General features: G+C 48.8%; 1 protein-coding gene across 1 annotated transcript in view; it reads right to left on the reverse strand.

The window, feature by feature from the left end:
- wdr62 (WD repeat domain 62) overlaps nt 1–15,000 on the reverse strand; it is a 25,702-nt gene that overhangs the window by 1,322 nt on the left and 9,380 nt on the right. Inside the window, exons 7-10 of the mRNA XM_028574139.1 lie at nt 14,322–14,504; nt 9,389–9,549; nt 7,523–7,712; nt 3,361–3,492 (exon numbers count right to left, since the gene is read on the reverse strand). Of these exons, the coding sequence (XP_028429940.1) occupies nt 3,361–3,492; nt 7,523–7,712; nt 9,389–9,549; nt 14,322–14,504 (666 nt within the window). The remainder of the gene's footprint in view (nt 1–3,360; nt 3,493–7,522; nt 7,713–9,388; nt 9,550–14,321; nt 14,505–15,000) is intronic.

Below are 15,000 nucleotides of genomic sequence, written 5' to 3' on the forward strand. Positions count from 1 at the left end.
TGTGTTACGTTAACATACCGGACACCTACCGTATTCAGCCTGTTGTTCTGGGTGCTGTTGTATATATGTTTTTTTCCTTTTCATGACTAGGGCTGGGCGATATATCGATATTAATATCGATATCGTGATATGAGACTAGATATCGTCTTAGATTTTGGATATCGTAATATCGTGATATGACCATAAGTGTCTTTTCCTGGTTTTAAAGGCTGCATTACAGTGAAGTGATGAACTCTTCTGAACTCACCAGACTGTTCTAGCTGTTCTATTATTAATGATTATTTATCTAAAATCTAAGTGTGAAGATATTTTGCGAGAGCACCAACTGTCAACTCTAGAATATATCGCCGCATCATCGATATCGAGGTATTTGGTCAAGAATATCGTGATATCTGATTTTCTCTATATCGCCCAGCCCTGTATTAGCCTATATGGGATAAGGCGTTGAAAAGGTTGACGGGAAGACAACACAAGGGTTAATCAGAATTTATGTTTACATTTTATTGTTAATTGAACATTTGAGCATTGAACCAGGTGAAGAAACCTGTTTTATTATATTTATTCATTTGATTTTGCAACTGTTCACTGAAATAGCCGGATTTAGCCAGATGTTCTATGAAACTACATGTGACCAATGTCATATTTGGTTTTGACTTTGACTGAACATTAGCTCTCACTTTGCGGAAAAAATATCGGGATATATATATCGTATATCGATATTCAGCCAAAATATATCGGGATATGATTTTCGGTCCATATCGCCCAGCCCTATTCATGACGCATTTGTTGACTGATACGACTTATACTCCGGGGCGACTTACAGTCCGGAAAATACGGTATTTATTATTTAGAACCTGATAAAAGGTGGGTCAGGCACCAAAACTAATGGTTAAGATTACAGAGAAGTGAAGGGGGAGATGTTCTCCTGATGCTGCTAACGGTAATCCAACATCCCCGCCGAAGCCGTCCTGGAGATTCCCCCGGCGGTCCCCCCCGCCCCCCCACACCCGGCCTCGTTGAGTAGCTAGCTAGCGTTACAACCGAGCCCTGTCCACCCGGGGAAATCCAAAAGGTGACATTGGCATGTGAAATATACCGTGATAGCTGCTGGCTAGTGATTACTAAAACCTGCTAACATTAGCCTTATAATGTTAGCTTGCTGGCTCGCCAATAGGGCTGGGGAAAAAAAATCTATTTGATTTAAAAATCGAGTTGGTAGGTCAAATCGATTCATATTTTCAAATCCAAATACAGTATAAATAATTAGGATGTTTAACAATCTTTGTTGCACACTGCACAGTGACTTTTCACTTAGAGAAATGGTTTGCCTTTGCAATTTTGTTTATGTTGATGCACTTTAATTAAATACATTAAATATATTTACAGTTCAGTTATTTTGTTTTAAATGGAAGGGGGGGGTGAGGGGGAATCGAATCGTAAATTGAGTTTTTTAATAAAAAATACAGATTGAATCAAGAAAAACGTGATGATGTTGGGGAAACTGCAGCTATTTTATCAGAAGGGACATGAATAAAAGGTAACGTGGATAAACCTGAATGGTTAAACTCGTCTGTGAACAGATGCGTTCTAATCAACCATCGTGTTTAGCGATAAAAACTCCCATAATTCCACGCAATCAAATCAACGGCATCAAAAGTCTGTGTTTATAATCCATTGTTTTGGCTGAGAGACCCCTAGCGGCAGGAAGTTACATGTTATACGTTTAAATAAGCAATTGTGAGTGATATTGGCTTATTAGATTTTAAGATCTTATGGTTTGTTTTTAAGGCCCTTAATGGCCTGGCCCCAGAGTACCTATCCCAGATTTTAACCCTGCGTGAGCAGTCTTCTAACCGACTGGTTTTCAACCTTTTTTGAGCCACGGCACATTTTTTACATAAAAAAAAAAATCCCGCGGCACACCACCAACCAAAAATGTTACAAAATGACACATTATAGCATAATAAGATCAGAATCGGCATTTTTTTTTTTTTTTTTTTTTTTTTTTTAAATGTATCCATCGCTTTAACAGGCTTACATCGATTATCTCGGCCCTACTGTTTACATCCTGGGGGATGCGCACGAAAGGTAGAGATGTTCCGATACCGATACCAGTATCGGTATCGGCTCCGATACTGCCTAAAACGCTGGTATCGGTATCGGAAAGTACTGGAGTTTATGCACCGATCCGATACCACGTAATAAAGCCCTGAAGAAAATCTACGTTAAAGTAGTTTATGTTCTTTTTCCGTTATAACTGACTGTCAAACTGGAGAATAAAAGAAAGTTCTACGACATTCATTGTTTGTTTGTTCATGTTCGGTTTTGTTTTAAATTTGTCATACCTGCCCAGGGACTACAGGTGGAAATTAGCAATTGTTGCTATAACCTGGCCCAAGACATATTCTCTTGTTTAACAAGTTTAATGTTTATTTGTGCATTGTCCCTGTTTCAAATAAATCAATTTCCAATGTTTTACAAAGAGTTTAACCTGAGCCAGACAGACAAAGATAGAAATCATATCACATCCATACAGAGATAGTAGTATACAGCTGTTAAAACATAATGAAATATATGACCCACTGGTATCGGATCGGTACTCGTTATCGGCCGATATGCAAGTTCAGGTATCTGAATCGGTATCGGGAAGCAAAAAATGGTATCGGACCATCTCTAACAAAAGGTGGCAATAATTACATAGTCTTAAATCAACGAGGTCATTATTGCGCTACACTGCCACCTACTGATACAGAATAGTATTTATTTTCTCTGCCAGTCATCATATTGAGGCACAGATGGGCAACAAGGGCAAATTATTTGCAGTAACTCAAAAAAAAATTAAGTAAAATCGGATAATTTCCCACGGCACACAGGACGATCTCTCACGGCACACTAGTGGTTGAAAATCACCGGTCTAACCAACTGGTTTTAGAAGTGCCGAGGTCACGGTACCAACGGTGGGGTGATCTGCCCCGAGACTCTGGAACAAGTTACTCCCCAGATATTCACACAACTACAGATGTAGCTCTCATCAGGTCTAAACTCACAACCTACCTGTTTTAGAATGGCTTTTAATACGCAGTAGTGGTGTGACAACTTCCTCTTCCTGTTTCTATGTAACCTTTTTTTTGTGATTCTACTGTTTTCTACGTTTCATTCTTCTTATTGCGAGATATTGTTGTTCTATTCTTAGTTCCTGATGTGAAGCACTTTGGATACCTGCTGGATACATTTGGATTGATTGATTGGTCTGATTTAAAGTCTTTCTGTTAACAGCAGGAAAGTGTCCTCGCCTTCAACGAGCCCGAGCGTGTCCCTAAGCAGCTGTGAACAGCTGGACGACCCAGTGTGTGTTCTTACGTTGCTGTAGAGGTTCCTGTGTCCCGTGGGGGGGTCAGCGTGCCACAGTCGGATGGTGTTGTCGGAGGAACAGGTGAGGAAGGAGGACGGAGGCAGACAGGCCCGAGAGGCGTCCGGCAGCTCGGGATACACCTGAGGAGAAAAAGAAAAACAAAAAAAACAAACTCAGCTTTAACGCTTAATCTGAAGACCACGAAGGAGACTTTATGAAATAAAAACTAGCTGGAATGAGCTGCCTTTACACATCAGACTGACTGAGTCTCTTGGGGTTTTTAAATCTCGTCTTCAAACTCATTTATTTTCTTTGGCTTTTAACTCAGTTTGAGGGTTGACTTTGAGTTTTGTATTGCTGTATTTATTTTTATTGTTTTATTAATATTGTGTTGTTCCTCCGTTGTATGTGTTGTTTTTAAAAGTGCTTTATAAATAAAGGTGGATTGGATTGGAAATAAAAACTAAATCCACTTATTCCACTTTTGTTTGATACATTATTACTAAAACCATTCCCACCTTTCCAACTAGTCTCACTAATTCACCTACGCAGTTATGCCAGCGATCCAGTTTAGCTTTAGCTATTCAGCATTCACAGGCATTTTCTGCAGGAAATGCTTTTCCTAGTAGGGCTGTGCAACTCATTAGGCCTGTCCTCGACTAAAGAAGTTCTTAGTCGACTAACACTTATAGGATTTTGTCGACTAATCGATTAGTTGATTTAATCGACAGAGCTGTGAGCTTTGAGAGGTGGTTAAGACTAGAAAAGCACAATATAAATGTAGTTAATTAACCATCTGTAAAACTGAGTTTCTCCACAATTAATCCTGCAAAAGCACCACTTTAAATCTTGTGTTTACCATAAATGTGCTCAGAAGTTTCTTGGAAATGAGTAATTAAGCATGAATAAGCATAAAAAATGACTAATCGACTAAAGAAATCTTAGTCTGAGACCAAAACTACCGATTAGTCGACTAATCGACTAAGAGGTGGCAGCCCTATAACTCATCGAAACTAATTATGATTTCGGCTTTAGTCCAATATGAGATCGTATTCTGAACGAGCCGCCATGACAGGCTGGCTTTGAATTCCCGGAGAAACCAGACCCCGTGTGACGCGTTCGTCCAATCGGCTGCCGGTTTTAATTTGTTTGGGTAACCATCCAGATTAGCGCTGCCTGTTGCTATGGAGACGTATTAGGTCTCGTCTCTTCGGAGTTCTGAGGAACTTCTTGGACCGACTCGGGAAGACTGATCAGTCACACTGGCTGTCTAGTCCAGGGGCATCAAACTCAGTTTCCCAGAGGGCCACACTGGAGAATGAGAATCACACCAAGGGCCAGAGATGTGGAGGTTATTGATGCTTTTATTTTAAAAGAAAAAGTAAAAATATTTGGGTCTGGTCGGTGCATCTTAGGGGGAATCAGTACAGCGTAGTATCGCAATATTTTCCGTGGCTATACTGTATCGATACACAGACGCCAAGTATAGATCTATTATTATATATGTGTTGGTCGGTCTGTCTGCTTCATAATCCCATTTTGCAGCAATACAACTGAAGTGAGATGAACAGACAAGAGAAATTTATCATTTTATATAAAACAGATGTTGACAAAGTTTCCTTTTGGGGACATCATTTGAAATTGGGAAAAATTTGAAGTTGGAAAAAAAAGGTAATAAATGCAATATACATCGCAATATGTTTAAAATGGCAGTAATCTGGCATCGTGACATAAGTATGGTGATGATGTGGTATGGCGAGGCCTGTGGTGACTCCACCCCTAGTGCGTCTGCAGCTTTAGTTGCATGTTGGTCTCTTTTATAGTCGTAATACAGCGAGTTATAGTCGGAGTAGCAACAGAAAGAACTCCCAATACAACAGAATTAAAAGCAAACATAACTCAGTCCCTCCAGAAAAACCTGATTATGCGATCGCATAATTCAACGCATAATCACCCAAAATCTGCATTTTTTTTACATTACATGACATGTCATTTAGCAGACCCTTTTATCCAAAGCTTACAATTGCTACATATCAGAGGTAACACTCCTCTGGAGCAACTAGGGGTTAAGTGTCTTGCTCAGGGACACATTGGTTGATGTATCTCAGTGGTATTTGAACCCGGGTCTCCCTCTTTTTTTCAAACATGCAGCACTTTCGCTGCATAACTTGCCGATTTTCCACGCAAAATATGCGGGGCTTGCATGATTTCATAATCCCCGCATTTTCGTTGCAAAAAAGTCCCATAATATATCTTAGCAGAAAGTTGACAAAAGTTGCGTTTACTTCACACAAGAGAAGCCAGTTTCCCTGTTACATCATTGAAAAGCAGGGTGTGTGTGTGTGTGTGTGTGTGTGTGTGTGGGGGTCACTGTTTTTCTCTTTTTTCACCAAACCGCAATTTCAGCGCATAAATTTGCATAAATATCCGGCATATTCCATCACATTTTTTTAAGAAAACGTGCGACGTAATCAAGGATTTTTTGGCCTTCAACGATCACAAAAAAAATTCTGTCTTTTTCTGGAGCGACTGGTCAGAAAGCGCCGCGGGAGCACGAGAGGCAGCGCTGCATGGACGCAGGAAAACTCAGACCTAGAACACAAAACTTCGTGGGACCCTCCTGATCTGGTGGAACCCTCCTGATCTGGCGAGACCCTCCTGATCTGGTGGAACCCTCCTGATCTGGCGAGACCCTCCTGATCTGGCGGAACCCTCCTGATCTGGTGGGACCCTCCTGATCTGGTGAGACCCTCCTGATCTGGTGAGACCCTCCTGATCTGGTGGGACCCTCCTGATCTGGCGGGACCCTCCTGATCTGGCGGAACCCTCCTGATCTGGTGGGACCCTCCTGATCTGGCGAGACCCTCCTGATCTGGCGGAACCCTCCTGATCTGGTGAGACCCTCCTGATCTGGTGAGCCCCTCCTGATCTGGCGAGACCCTCCTGATCTGGTGGGACCCTCCTGATCTGGTGAGACCCTCCTGATCTGGTGAGACCCTCCTGATCTGGTGGGACCCTCCTGATCTGGCGGGACCCTCCTGATCTGGCGGAACCCTCCTGATCTGGTGGGACCCTCCTGATCTGGCGAGACCCTCCTGATCTGGGCGGAACCCTCCTGATCTGGTGAGACCCTCCTGATCTGGTGAGCCCCTCCTGATCTGGCGAGACCCTCCTGATCTGGTGGGACCCTCCTGATCTGGTGAGACCCTCCTGATCTGGTGAGACCCTCCTGATCTGGTGGGACCCTCCTGATCTGGCGGGACCCTCCTGATCTGGCGGAACCCTCCTGATCTGGTGGGACCCTCCTGATCTGGCGAGACCCTCCTGATCTGGTGGGACCCTCCTGATCTGGTGGGACCCTCCTGATCTGGCGAGCTCCAGTTCTCTCCTCCCAGATCAGTCTGGCATCTTGAGATTAGAGAACATTTGGAGCTGTTCGCCAAACGACCAATCAGCGTTGGTTTTGAGGCGGGTTTAGGTGGTGATAGACAGATGGTTTATCCAATCAGCTAACCAGGATTTTCAGACAGCGGTAGCCCTAATTCTGTTAGCCGCTCGCTAATGCTTTATTCCTCTTGGATCCTTCTTTTGGAATATGGACCAGGAACCTGAAATGGGGCCTTTTATTCTTTTATTCCTAAATTCTCGTTACACAAACGGTAAATCTCCTTTACCCACATGCTGCTAGCTTGCTGAGCTAACGAGCTATGCTTGGCCTGCAGCAGCAGGGGTAGCCTGGCTCGTGGTTGTATTTTCATACGCTTCGTTGATCTGATTGGTCGATTTGGCCCCGTCTATCACCAACATACAGTAGGTGGTGATAGACAGATGGTTTATCCAATCAGCTAACCAGGATTTTCGCCCCTTCCCAAAAGTTCTCCAACGGAAATTTCCCAGATGGATATGCCGAGCTAATGCGAAGCGATCCATCTGGAGGAGTCAGGTTAGTGAACTCCAGCAGATTGAAGACATTCCATGGCCTAAAATGTTGACATTTCAGACTTTTTTTAGGCTTTTAGGACCCAGCAGAAGCCCCCTGAAGTTCAGTAAACGTACTAATTTCCGAAAGGTAAAAGTAATAAGCGATTAAATTATTGATGCATTTATATATTTCTGGTACTTGTTGAATTGTTGAGGTATTTCCTGGTGGTATTTGATGCGCGTACTTGCCTCGATGCTCCAGACGCAGCTGCTGTGGTACAGAGCCGAGTACAGCTTGGTGGCGTTCCTCACGTCTCGGACGTCCCACACGTACACGCTGTGGTCGTTGTACACGCAGGTCAGCTGTCTGGAGGAGGGGTCAAAGGTCACCGCCAGCGTGTCGGGGTACCGGGCACCGGGGCTGGCCGGGAGCAGGTCGCTATGGAGACGGACACACACAGACGGTAATCAGAGTATTACACAGACAGTAATCAGAGTATTACACAGACACACAGACAGTAATCAGAGTATTAGTATGTAGTGCAGTAAGTGTACCCGTGCTGTGTACTCTGGACAGTAATCAGAGTATTAAACAGGAAGGCAGACACACAGTATATAGTGCAGTATGTAGTGCAGTAAGTAATGCAGTGTATAGTGCAGTAAGTAATGCAGTATAGGGTGCAGTAAGTGTACCCGTGGTGTGTACTCTGGGCCAGGTCCACCCCCAGGCGGTGCAGTATGTGTGTAGTATATAGAGCAGTAAGTGTACCCGTGGTGTGTACTCTGGGCCAGGTCCACCCCCAGGCGGTGCAGTATGTGTGTAGTATAAAGTGTAGTATATAGAGCAGTAAGTGTACCCGTGGTGTGTACTCTGGGCCAGGTCCACCCCCAGGCGGTGCAGTATGTGTGTAGTATATAGTGTAGTATACAGAGCAGTAAGTGTACCCGTGGTGTGTACTCTGGGCCAGGTCCACCCCCAGGCGGTGCAGTATGTGTGTAGTATATAGTGTAGTATACAGAGCAGTAAGTGTACCCGTGGTGTGTACTCTGGGCCAGGTCCACCCCCAGGCGGTGCAGTATGTGTGTAGTATATAGAGCAGTAAGTGTACCCGTGGTGTGTACTCTGGGCCAGGTCCACCCCAGGCGGTGCAGTATGTGTGTAGTATATAGTGTAGTATATAGAGCAGTAAGTGTACCCGTGGTGTGTACTCTGGGCCAGGTCCACCCCCAGGCGGTGCAGTATGTGTGTAGTATATAGAGCAGTAAGTGTACCCGTGGTGTGTACTCTGGGCCAGGTCCACCCCCAGGCGGTGCAGTATGTGTGTAGTATATAGAGCAGTAAGTGTACCCGTGGTGTGTACTCTGGGCCAGGTCCACCCCAGGCGGTGCAGTATGTGTGTAGTATATAGTGTAGTATATAGAGCAGTAAGTGTACCCGTGGTGTGTACTCTGGGCCAGGTCCACCCCCAGGCGGTGCAGTATGTGTGTAGTATATAGTGTAGTATATAGAGCAGTAAGTGTACCCGTGGTGTGTACTCTGGGCCAGGTCCACCCCCAGGCGGTGCAGTATGTGTGTAGTATATAGAGCAGTAAGTGTACCCGTGGTGTGTACTCTGGGCCAGGTCCACCCCCAGGCGGTGCAGTATGTGTGTAGTATATAGTGTAGTATATAGAGCAGTAAGTGTACCCGTGGTGTGTACTCTGGGCCAGGTCCACCCCCAGGCGGTGCAGTATGTGTGTAGTATATAGTGTAGTATATAGAGCAGTAAGTGTACCCGTGGTGTGTACTCTGGGCCAGGTCCACCCCCAGGCGGTGCAGTATGTGTGTAGTATATAGTGTAGTATACAGAGCAGTAAGTGTACCCGTGGTGTGTACTCTGGGCCAGGTCCACCCCCAGGCGGTGCAGTATGTGTGTAGTATATAGTGTAGTATATAGAGCAGTAAGTGTACCCGTGGTGTGTACTCTGGGCCAGGTCCACCCCCAGGCGGTGCAGTATGTGTGTAGTATATAGAGCAGTAAGTGTACCCGTGGTGTGTACTCTGGGCCAGGTCCACCCCCAGGCGGTGCAGTATGTGTGTAGTATATAGTGTAGTATATAGAGCAGTAAGTGTACCCGTGGTGTGTACTCTGGGCCAGGTCCACCCCCAGGCGGTGCGGCTGCGGCAGCGTGCTGATGTACTGCAGGTTGGACGGGCTGAACACCCGGACGGCTCCGTCAGCGCAGCCACAGAACAGGAAGTCCTTACTGACCGCCAGACAGCTCGCCGACGCCGTCTGACAACAACAACAACAACAACAACAACATGTCATTCAGTCTGAAATAACAACCAGCTCTTATTCTGAAAGGGGGCTCTTATTCTGAAAGGGGGCTCTTATTCTGAAAAGGGCTCTTATTCTGAAAGGGGCTCTTATTCTGAAAGGCAGGGTGATGCATTCACTGCCCACTGTGTTGACCCTACAGCTGGTTGCCATAGGTACGGGGCGCTGCTGTTTCTAAGAGTATCACGTGTTTTACATAGGTTGGGTTTTTTAACGTTAAAGACAGAAAGACAATCACAGAAAGAAAGAGAGGAAAAGAAAGAAAGAGACAGGCAGAGAGAGAGAGAGAGAGACAGAGAGAGAGAAACAGAGACAGAGAGAGAGACAGAGAGAGAGACAGGCACCTTGAGGTGGACCCAGGCCTCCAGATGCCGGTTGCTGTTGAACAGACAGACAGACAGGCAGAGAGAGAGACAGGCACCTTGAGGTGGACCCAGGCCTCCAGATGCCTGTTGCTGTTGAACAGACAGACAGACAGACAGGCAGAGAGAGAGACAGGCACCTTGAGGTGGACCCAGGCCTCCAGATGCCTGTTGCTGTTGAACAGACAGACAGACAGACAGGCAGAGAGAGAGACAGGCACCTTGAGGTGGACCCAGGCCTCAGATGCCTGTTGCTGTTGAACAGACAGACAGACAGACAGACAGACAGGCAGAGAGAGAGACAGGCACCTTGAGGTGGACCCAGGCCTCCAGATGCCTGTTGCTGTTGAACAGACAGACAGACAGACAGGCAGAGAGAGAGACAGGCACCTTGAGGTGGACCCAGGCCTCCAGATGCCGGTTGCTGTTGAACAGACAGACAGACAGACAGACAGACAGGCAGAGAGAGACAGGCACCTTGAGGTGGACCCAGGCCTCCAGATGCCGTTGCTGTTGAACAGACAGACAGACAGACAGGCAGAGAGAGAGACAGGCACCTTGAGGTGGACCCAGGCCTCCAGATGCCGGTTGCTGTTGAACAGACAGACAGACAGACAGACAGACAGACAGGCAGAGAGAGAGACAGGCACCTTGAGGTGGACCCAGGCCTCCAGATGCGGTTGCTGTTGAACAGACAGAGCAGACAGACAGGCAGAGAGAGAGACAGGCACCTTGAGGTGGACCCAGGCCTCCAGATGCCGGTTGCTGTTGAACAGACAGACAGACAGACAGGCAGAGAGAGAGAGAGACCTTGAGGTGGACCCAGGCCTCCAGATGCCGGTTGCTGTTGAACAGACAGACAGACAGACAGGCAGAGAGAGAGACAGGCACCTTGAGGTGGACCCAGGCCTCCAGATGCCGTTGCTGTTGAACAGACAGACAGACAGACAGGCAGAGAGAGAGACAGGCACCTTGAGGTGGACCCAGGCCTCCAGATGCCTGTTGCTGTTGAACAGACAGACAGACAGGCAGAGAGAGAGACAGGCACCTTGAGGTGGACCCAGGCCTCCAGATGCCGGTTGCTGTTGAACAGACAGAGCAGACAGACAGGCAGAGAGAGAGAGACCACCTTGAGGTGGACCCAGGCCTCCAGATGCCGGTTGCTGTTGAACAGACAGACAGACAGACAGGCAGAGAGAGAGACAGGCACCTTGAGGTGGACCCAGGCCTCCAGATGCCGGTTGCTGTTGAACAGACAGAGCAGACAGACAGGCAGAGAGAGAGACAGGCACCTTGAGGTGGACCCAGGCCTCTAGATGCCGGTTGCTGTTGAACAGACAGAGCAGACAGACAGGCAGAGAGACAGGCACCTTGAGGTGGACCCAGGCCTCCAGATGCCTGTTGCTGTTGAACAGACAGACAGACAGACAGGCAGAGAGAGACAGGCACCTTGAGGTGGACCCAGGCCTCAGATGCCGGTTGCTGTTGAACAGACAGAGCAGACAGACAGGCAGAGAGAGAGACAGGCACCTTGAGGTGGACCCAGGCCTCCAGATGCCGGTTGCTGTTGAACAGACAGACAGACAGACAGGCAGAGAGAGAGACAGGCACCTTGAGGTGGACCCAGGCCTCCAGATGCCGGTTGCTGTTGAACAGACAGACAGACAGACAGGCAGAGAGAGAGACAGGCACCTTGAGGTGGACCCAGGCCTCCAGATGCCGGTTGCTGTTGAACAGACAGAGCAGACAGACAGGCAGAGAGAGAGACAGGCACCTTGAGGTGGACCCAGGCCTCAGATGCCGGTTGCTGTTGAACAGACAGACAGACAGACAGGCAGAGAGAGAGACAGGCACCTTGAGGTGGACCCAGGCCTCCAGATGCCGGTTGCTGTTGAACAGACAGAGCAGACAGACAGGCAGAGAGAGAGACAGGCACCTTGAGGTGGACCCAGGCCTCCAGATGCCGGTTGCTGTTGAACAGACAGACAGACAGACAGGCAGAGAGAGAGACAGGCACCTTGAGGTGGACCCAGGCCTCCAGATGCCGGTTGCTGTTGAACAGACAGACAGACAGACAGGCAGAGAGAGAGACAGGCACCTTGAGGTGGACCCAGGCCTCCAGATGCCGGTTGCTGTTGAACAGACAGACAGACAGACAGGCAGAGAGAGAGACAGGCACCTTGAGGTGGACCCAGGCCTCCAGATGCGGTTGCTGTTGAACAGACAGAGCAGACAGACAGGCAGAGAGAGAGACAGGCACCTTGAGGTGGACCCAGGCCTCCAGATGCCGGTTGCTGTTGAACAGACAGACAGACAGACAGGCAGAGAGAGAGACAGGCACCTTGAGGTGGACCCAGGCCTCCAGATGCGGTTGCTGTTGAACAGACAGAGCAGACAGACAGGCAGAGAGAGAGACAGGCACCTTGAGGTGGACCCAGGCCTCCAGATGCGGTTGCTGTTGAACAGACAGAGCAGACAGACAGGCAGAGAGAGACAGGCACCTTGAGGTGGACCCAGGCCTCCAGATGCCGGTTGCTGTTGAACAGACAGAGCAGACAGACAGGCAGAGAGAGAGACAGGCACCTTGAGGTGGACCCAGGCCTCAGATGCGGTTGCTGTTGAACAGACAGAGCAGAAAGACAGGCAGAGAGAGAGACAGGCACCTTGAGGTGGACCCAGGCCTCTAGATGCCGGTTGCTGTTGAACAGACAGAGCAGACAGACAGGCAGAGAGAGAGACAGGCACCTTGAGGTGGGACCCAGGCCTCCAGATGCCGGTTGCTGTTGAACAGACAGACAGACAGACAGGCAGAGAGAGAGACAGGCACCTTGAGGTGGACCCAGGCCTCCAGATGCCGGTTGCTGTTGAACAGACAGAGCAGACAGACAGGCAGAGAGAGAGACAGGCACCTTGAGGTGGACCCAGGCCTCCAGATGCGGTTGCTGTTGAACAGACAGACAGACAGACAGGCAGAGAGAGAGACAGGCACCTTGAGGTGGACCCAGGCCTCCAGATGCGGTTGCTGTTGAACAGACAGAGCAGACAGACAGGCAGAGAGAGAGACAGGCACCTTGAGGTGGACCCAGGCCTCCAGATGCGGTTGCTGTTGAACAGACAGACAGACAGACAGGCAGAGAGAGAGACAGGCACCTTGAGGTGGACCCAGGCCTCCAGATGCCGGTTGCTGTTGAACAGACAGAGCAGACAGACAGGCAGAGAGAGAGACAGGCACCTTGAGGTGGACCCAGGCCTCCAGATGCCGGTTGCTGTTGAACAGACAGAGCAGACAGACAGGCAGAGAGAGAGACAGGCACCTTGAGGTGGACCCAGGCCTCTAGATGCGGTTGCTGTTGAACAGACAGAGCAGACAGACAGGCAGAGAGAGAGACAGGCACCTTGAGGTGGACCCAGGCCTCCAGATGCCGGTTGCTGTTGAACAGACAGACAGACAGACAGGCAGAGAGAGAGACAGGCACCTTGAGGTGGACCCAGGCCTCCAGATGCGGTTGCTGTTGAACAGACAGAGCAGACAGACAGGCAGAGAGAGAGACAGGCACCTTGAGGTGGACCCAGGCCTCCAGATGCGGTTGCTGTTGAACAGACAGACAGACAGACAGGCAGAGAGAGAGACAGGCACCTTGAGGTGGACCCAGGCCTCAGATGCCGGTTGCTGTTGAACAGACAGAGCAGACAGACAGGCAGAGAGAGAGACAGGCACCTTGAGGTGGACCCAGGCCTCAGATGCCGGTTGCTGTTGAACAGACAGACAGACAGACAGGCAGAGAGAGAGAGACAGGCACCTTGAGGTGGACCCAGGCCTCCAGATGCCGGTTGCTGTTGAACAGACAGAGCAGACAGACAGGCAGAGAGAGAGACAGGCACCTTGAGGTGGACCCAGGCCTCCAGATGCCGGTTGCTGTTGAACAGACAGAGCAGACAGACAGGCAGAGAGAGAGACAGGCACCTTGAGGTGGACCCAGGCCTCTAGATGCGGTTGCTGTTGAACAGACAGAGCAGACAGACAGGCAGAGAGAGAGACAGGCACCTTGAGGTGGACCCAGGCCTCCAGATGCCGGTTGCTGTTGAACAGACAGACAGACAGACAGGCAGAGAGAGAGGCACCTTGAGGTGGACCCAGGCCTCCAGATGCCGGTTGCTGTTGAACAGACAGACAGACAGACAGGCAGAGAGAGAGACAGGCACCTTGAGGTGGACCCAGGCCTCCAGATGCGGTTGCTGTTGAACAGACAGAGCAGACAGACAGGCAGAGAGAGAGACAGGCACCTTGAGGTGGACCCAGGCCTCCAGATGCGGTTGCTGTTGAACAGACAGAGCAGACAGACAGGCAGAGAGAGAGACAGGCACCTTGAGGTGGACCCAGGCCTCCAGATGCCGGTTGCTGTTGAACAGACAGAGCAGACCAGAGCTGGTGATGCAGAAGGTTTTGGCCGACGTGAGGCCACGCCCACACGCCACGCCGCTGAACACGCTGTTCTTATGGTCGCCTAGCAACCCCGACCGACCAATCAGAGGCACCGTGCTGTTCACCTGCACACAGGGAGGAAACAGGTGTCAGATCAGACAGACAGATAAGGTTTGACGAAAGTTTTACTTTATTCAAATGAGGATCACTCGCGAACCAATCGGGTCCGCGTGTTTGTGTTTGGAGGCGGGAGTTGCAAAAAAAAAAAAAAAAAAAAAAAAATGAAAATTATGATGCGATTAAAATGTTTCTACACGAACATCGGTACTTCTATCAACACGAATTGTGTTTTATACGACACACGAACTTAGTCAGGGCACATACACACCACTAAATAGATCACTGGATAGGTTAGTTTAAAACACTCAAAGTTTTCAGCTAGCCGACAGGCTAATCGCTAGCATGTTCGGACATTGGGTTTCATTGTAGCCTAGCCAGGCAGCTATAGCTAGCTAGCCAGGCTACTTGTGCATTTGTTTGATTACATGTTTTGTTGACGAACATCCGACGCTTGTAGCGACACGGATTGTTGTTTATACGTCGCACGAACTTAAAACAGGG

Source organism: Perca flavescens, chromosome 3, assembly GCF_004354835.1.
Source record: "Perca flavescens isolate YP-PL-M2 chromosome 3, PFLA_1.0, whole genome shotgun sequence".
Lineage (NCBI taxonomy): Eukaryota > Metazoa > Chordata > Actinopteri > Perciformes > Percidae > Perca > Perca flavescens.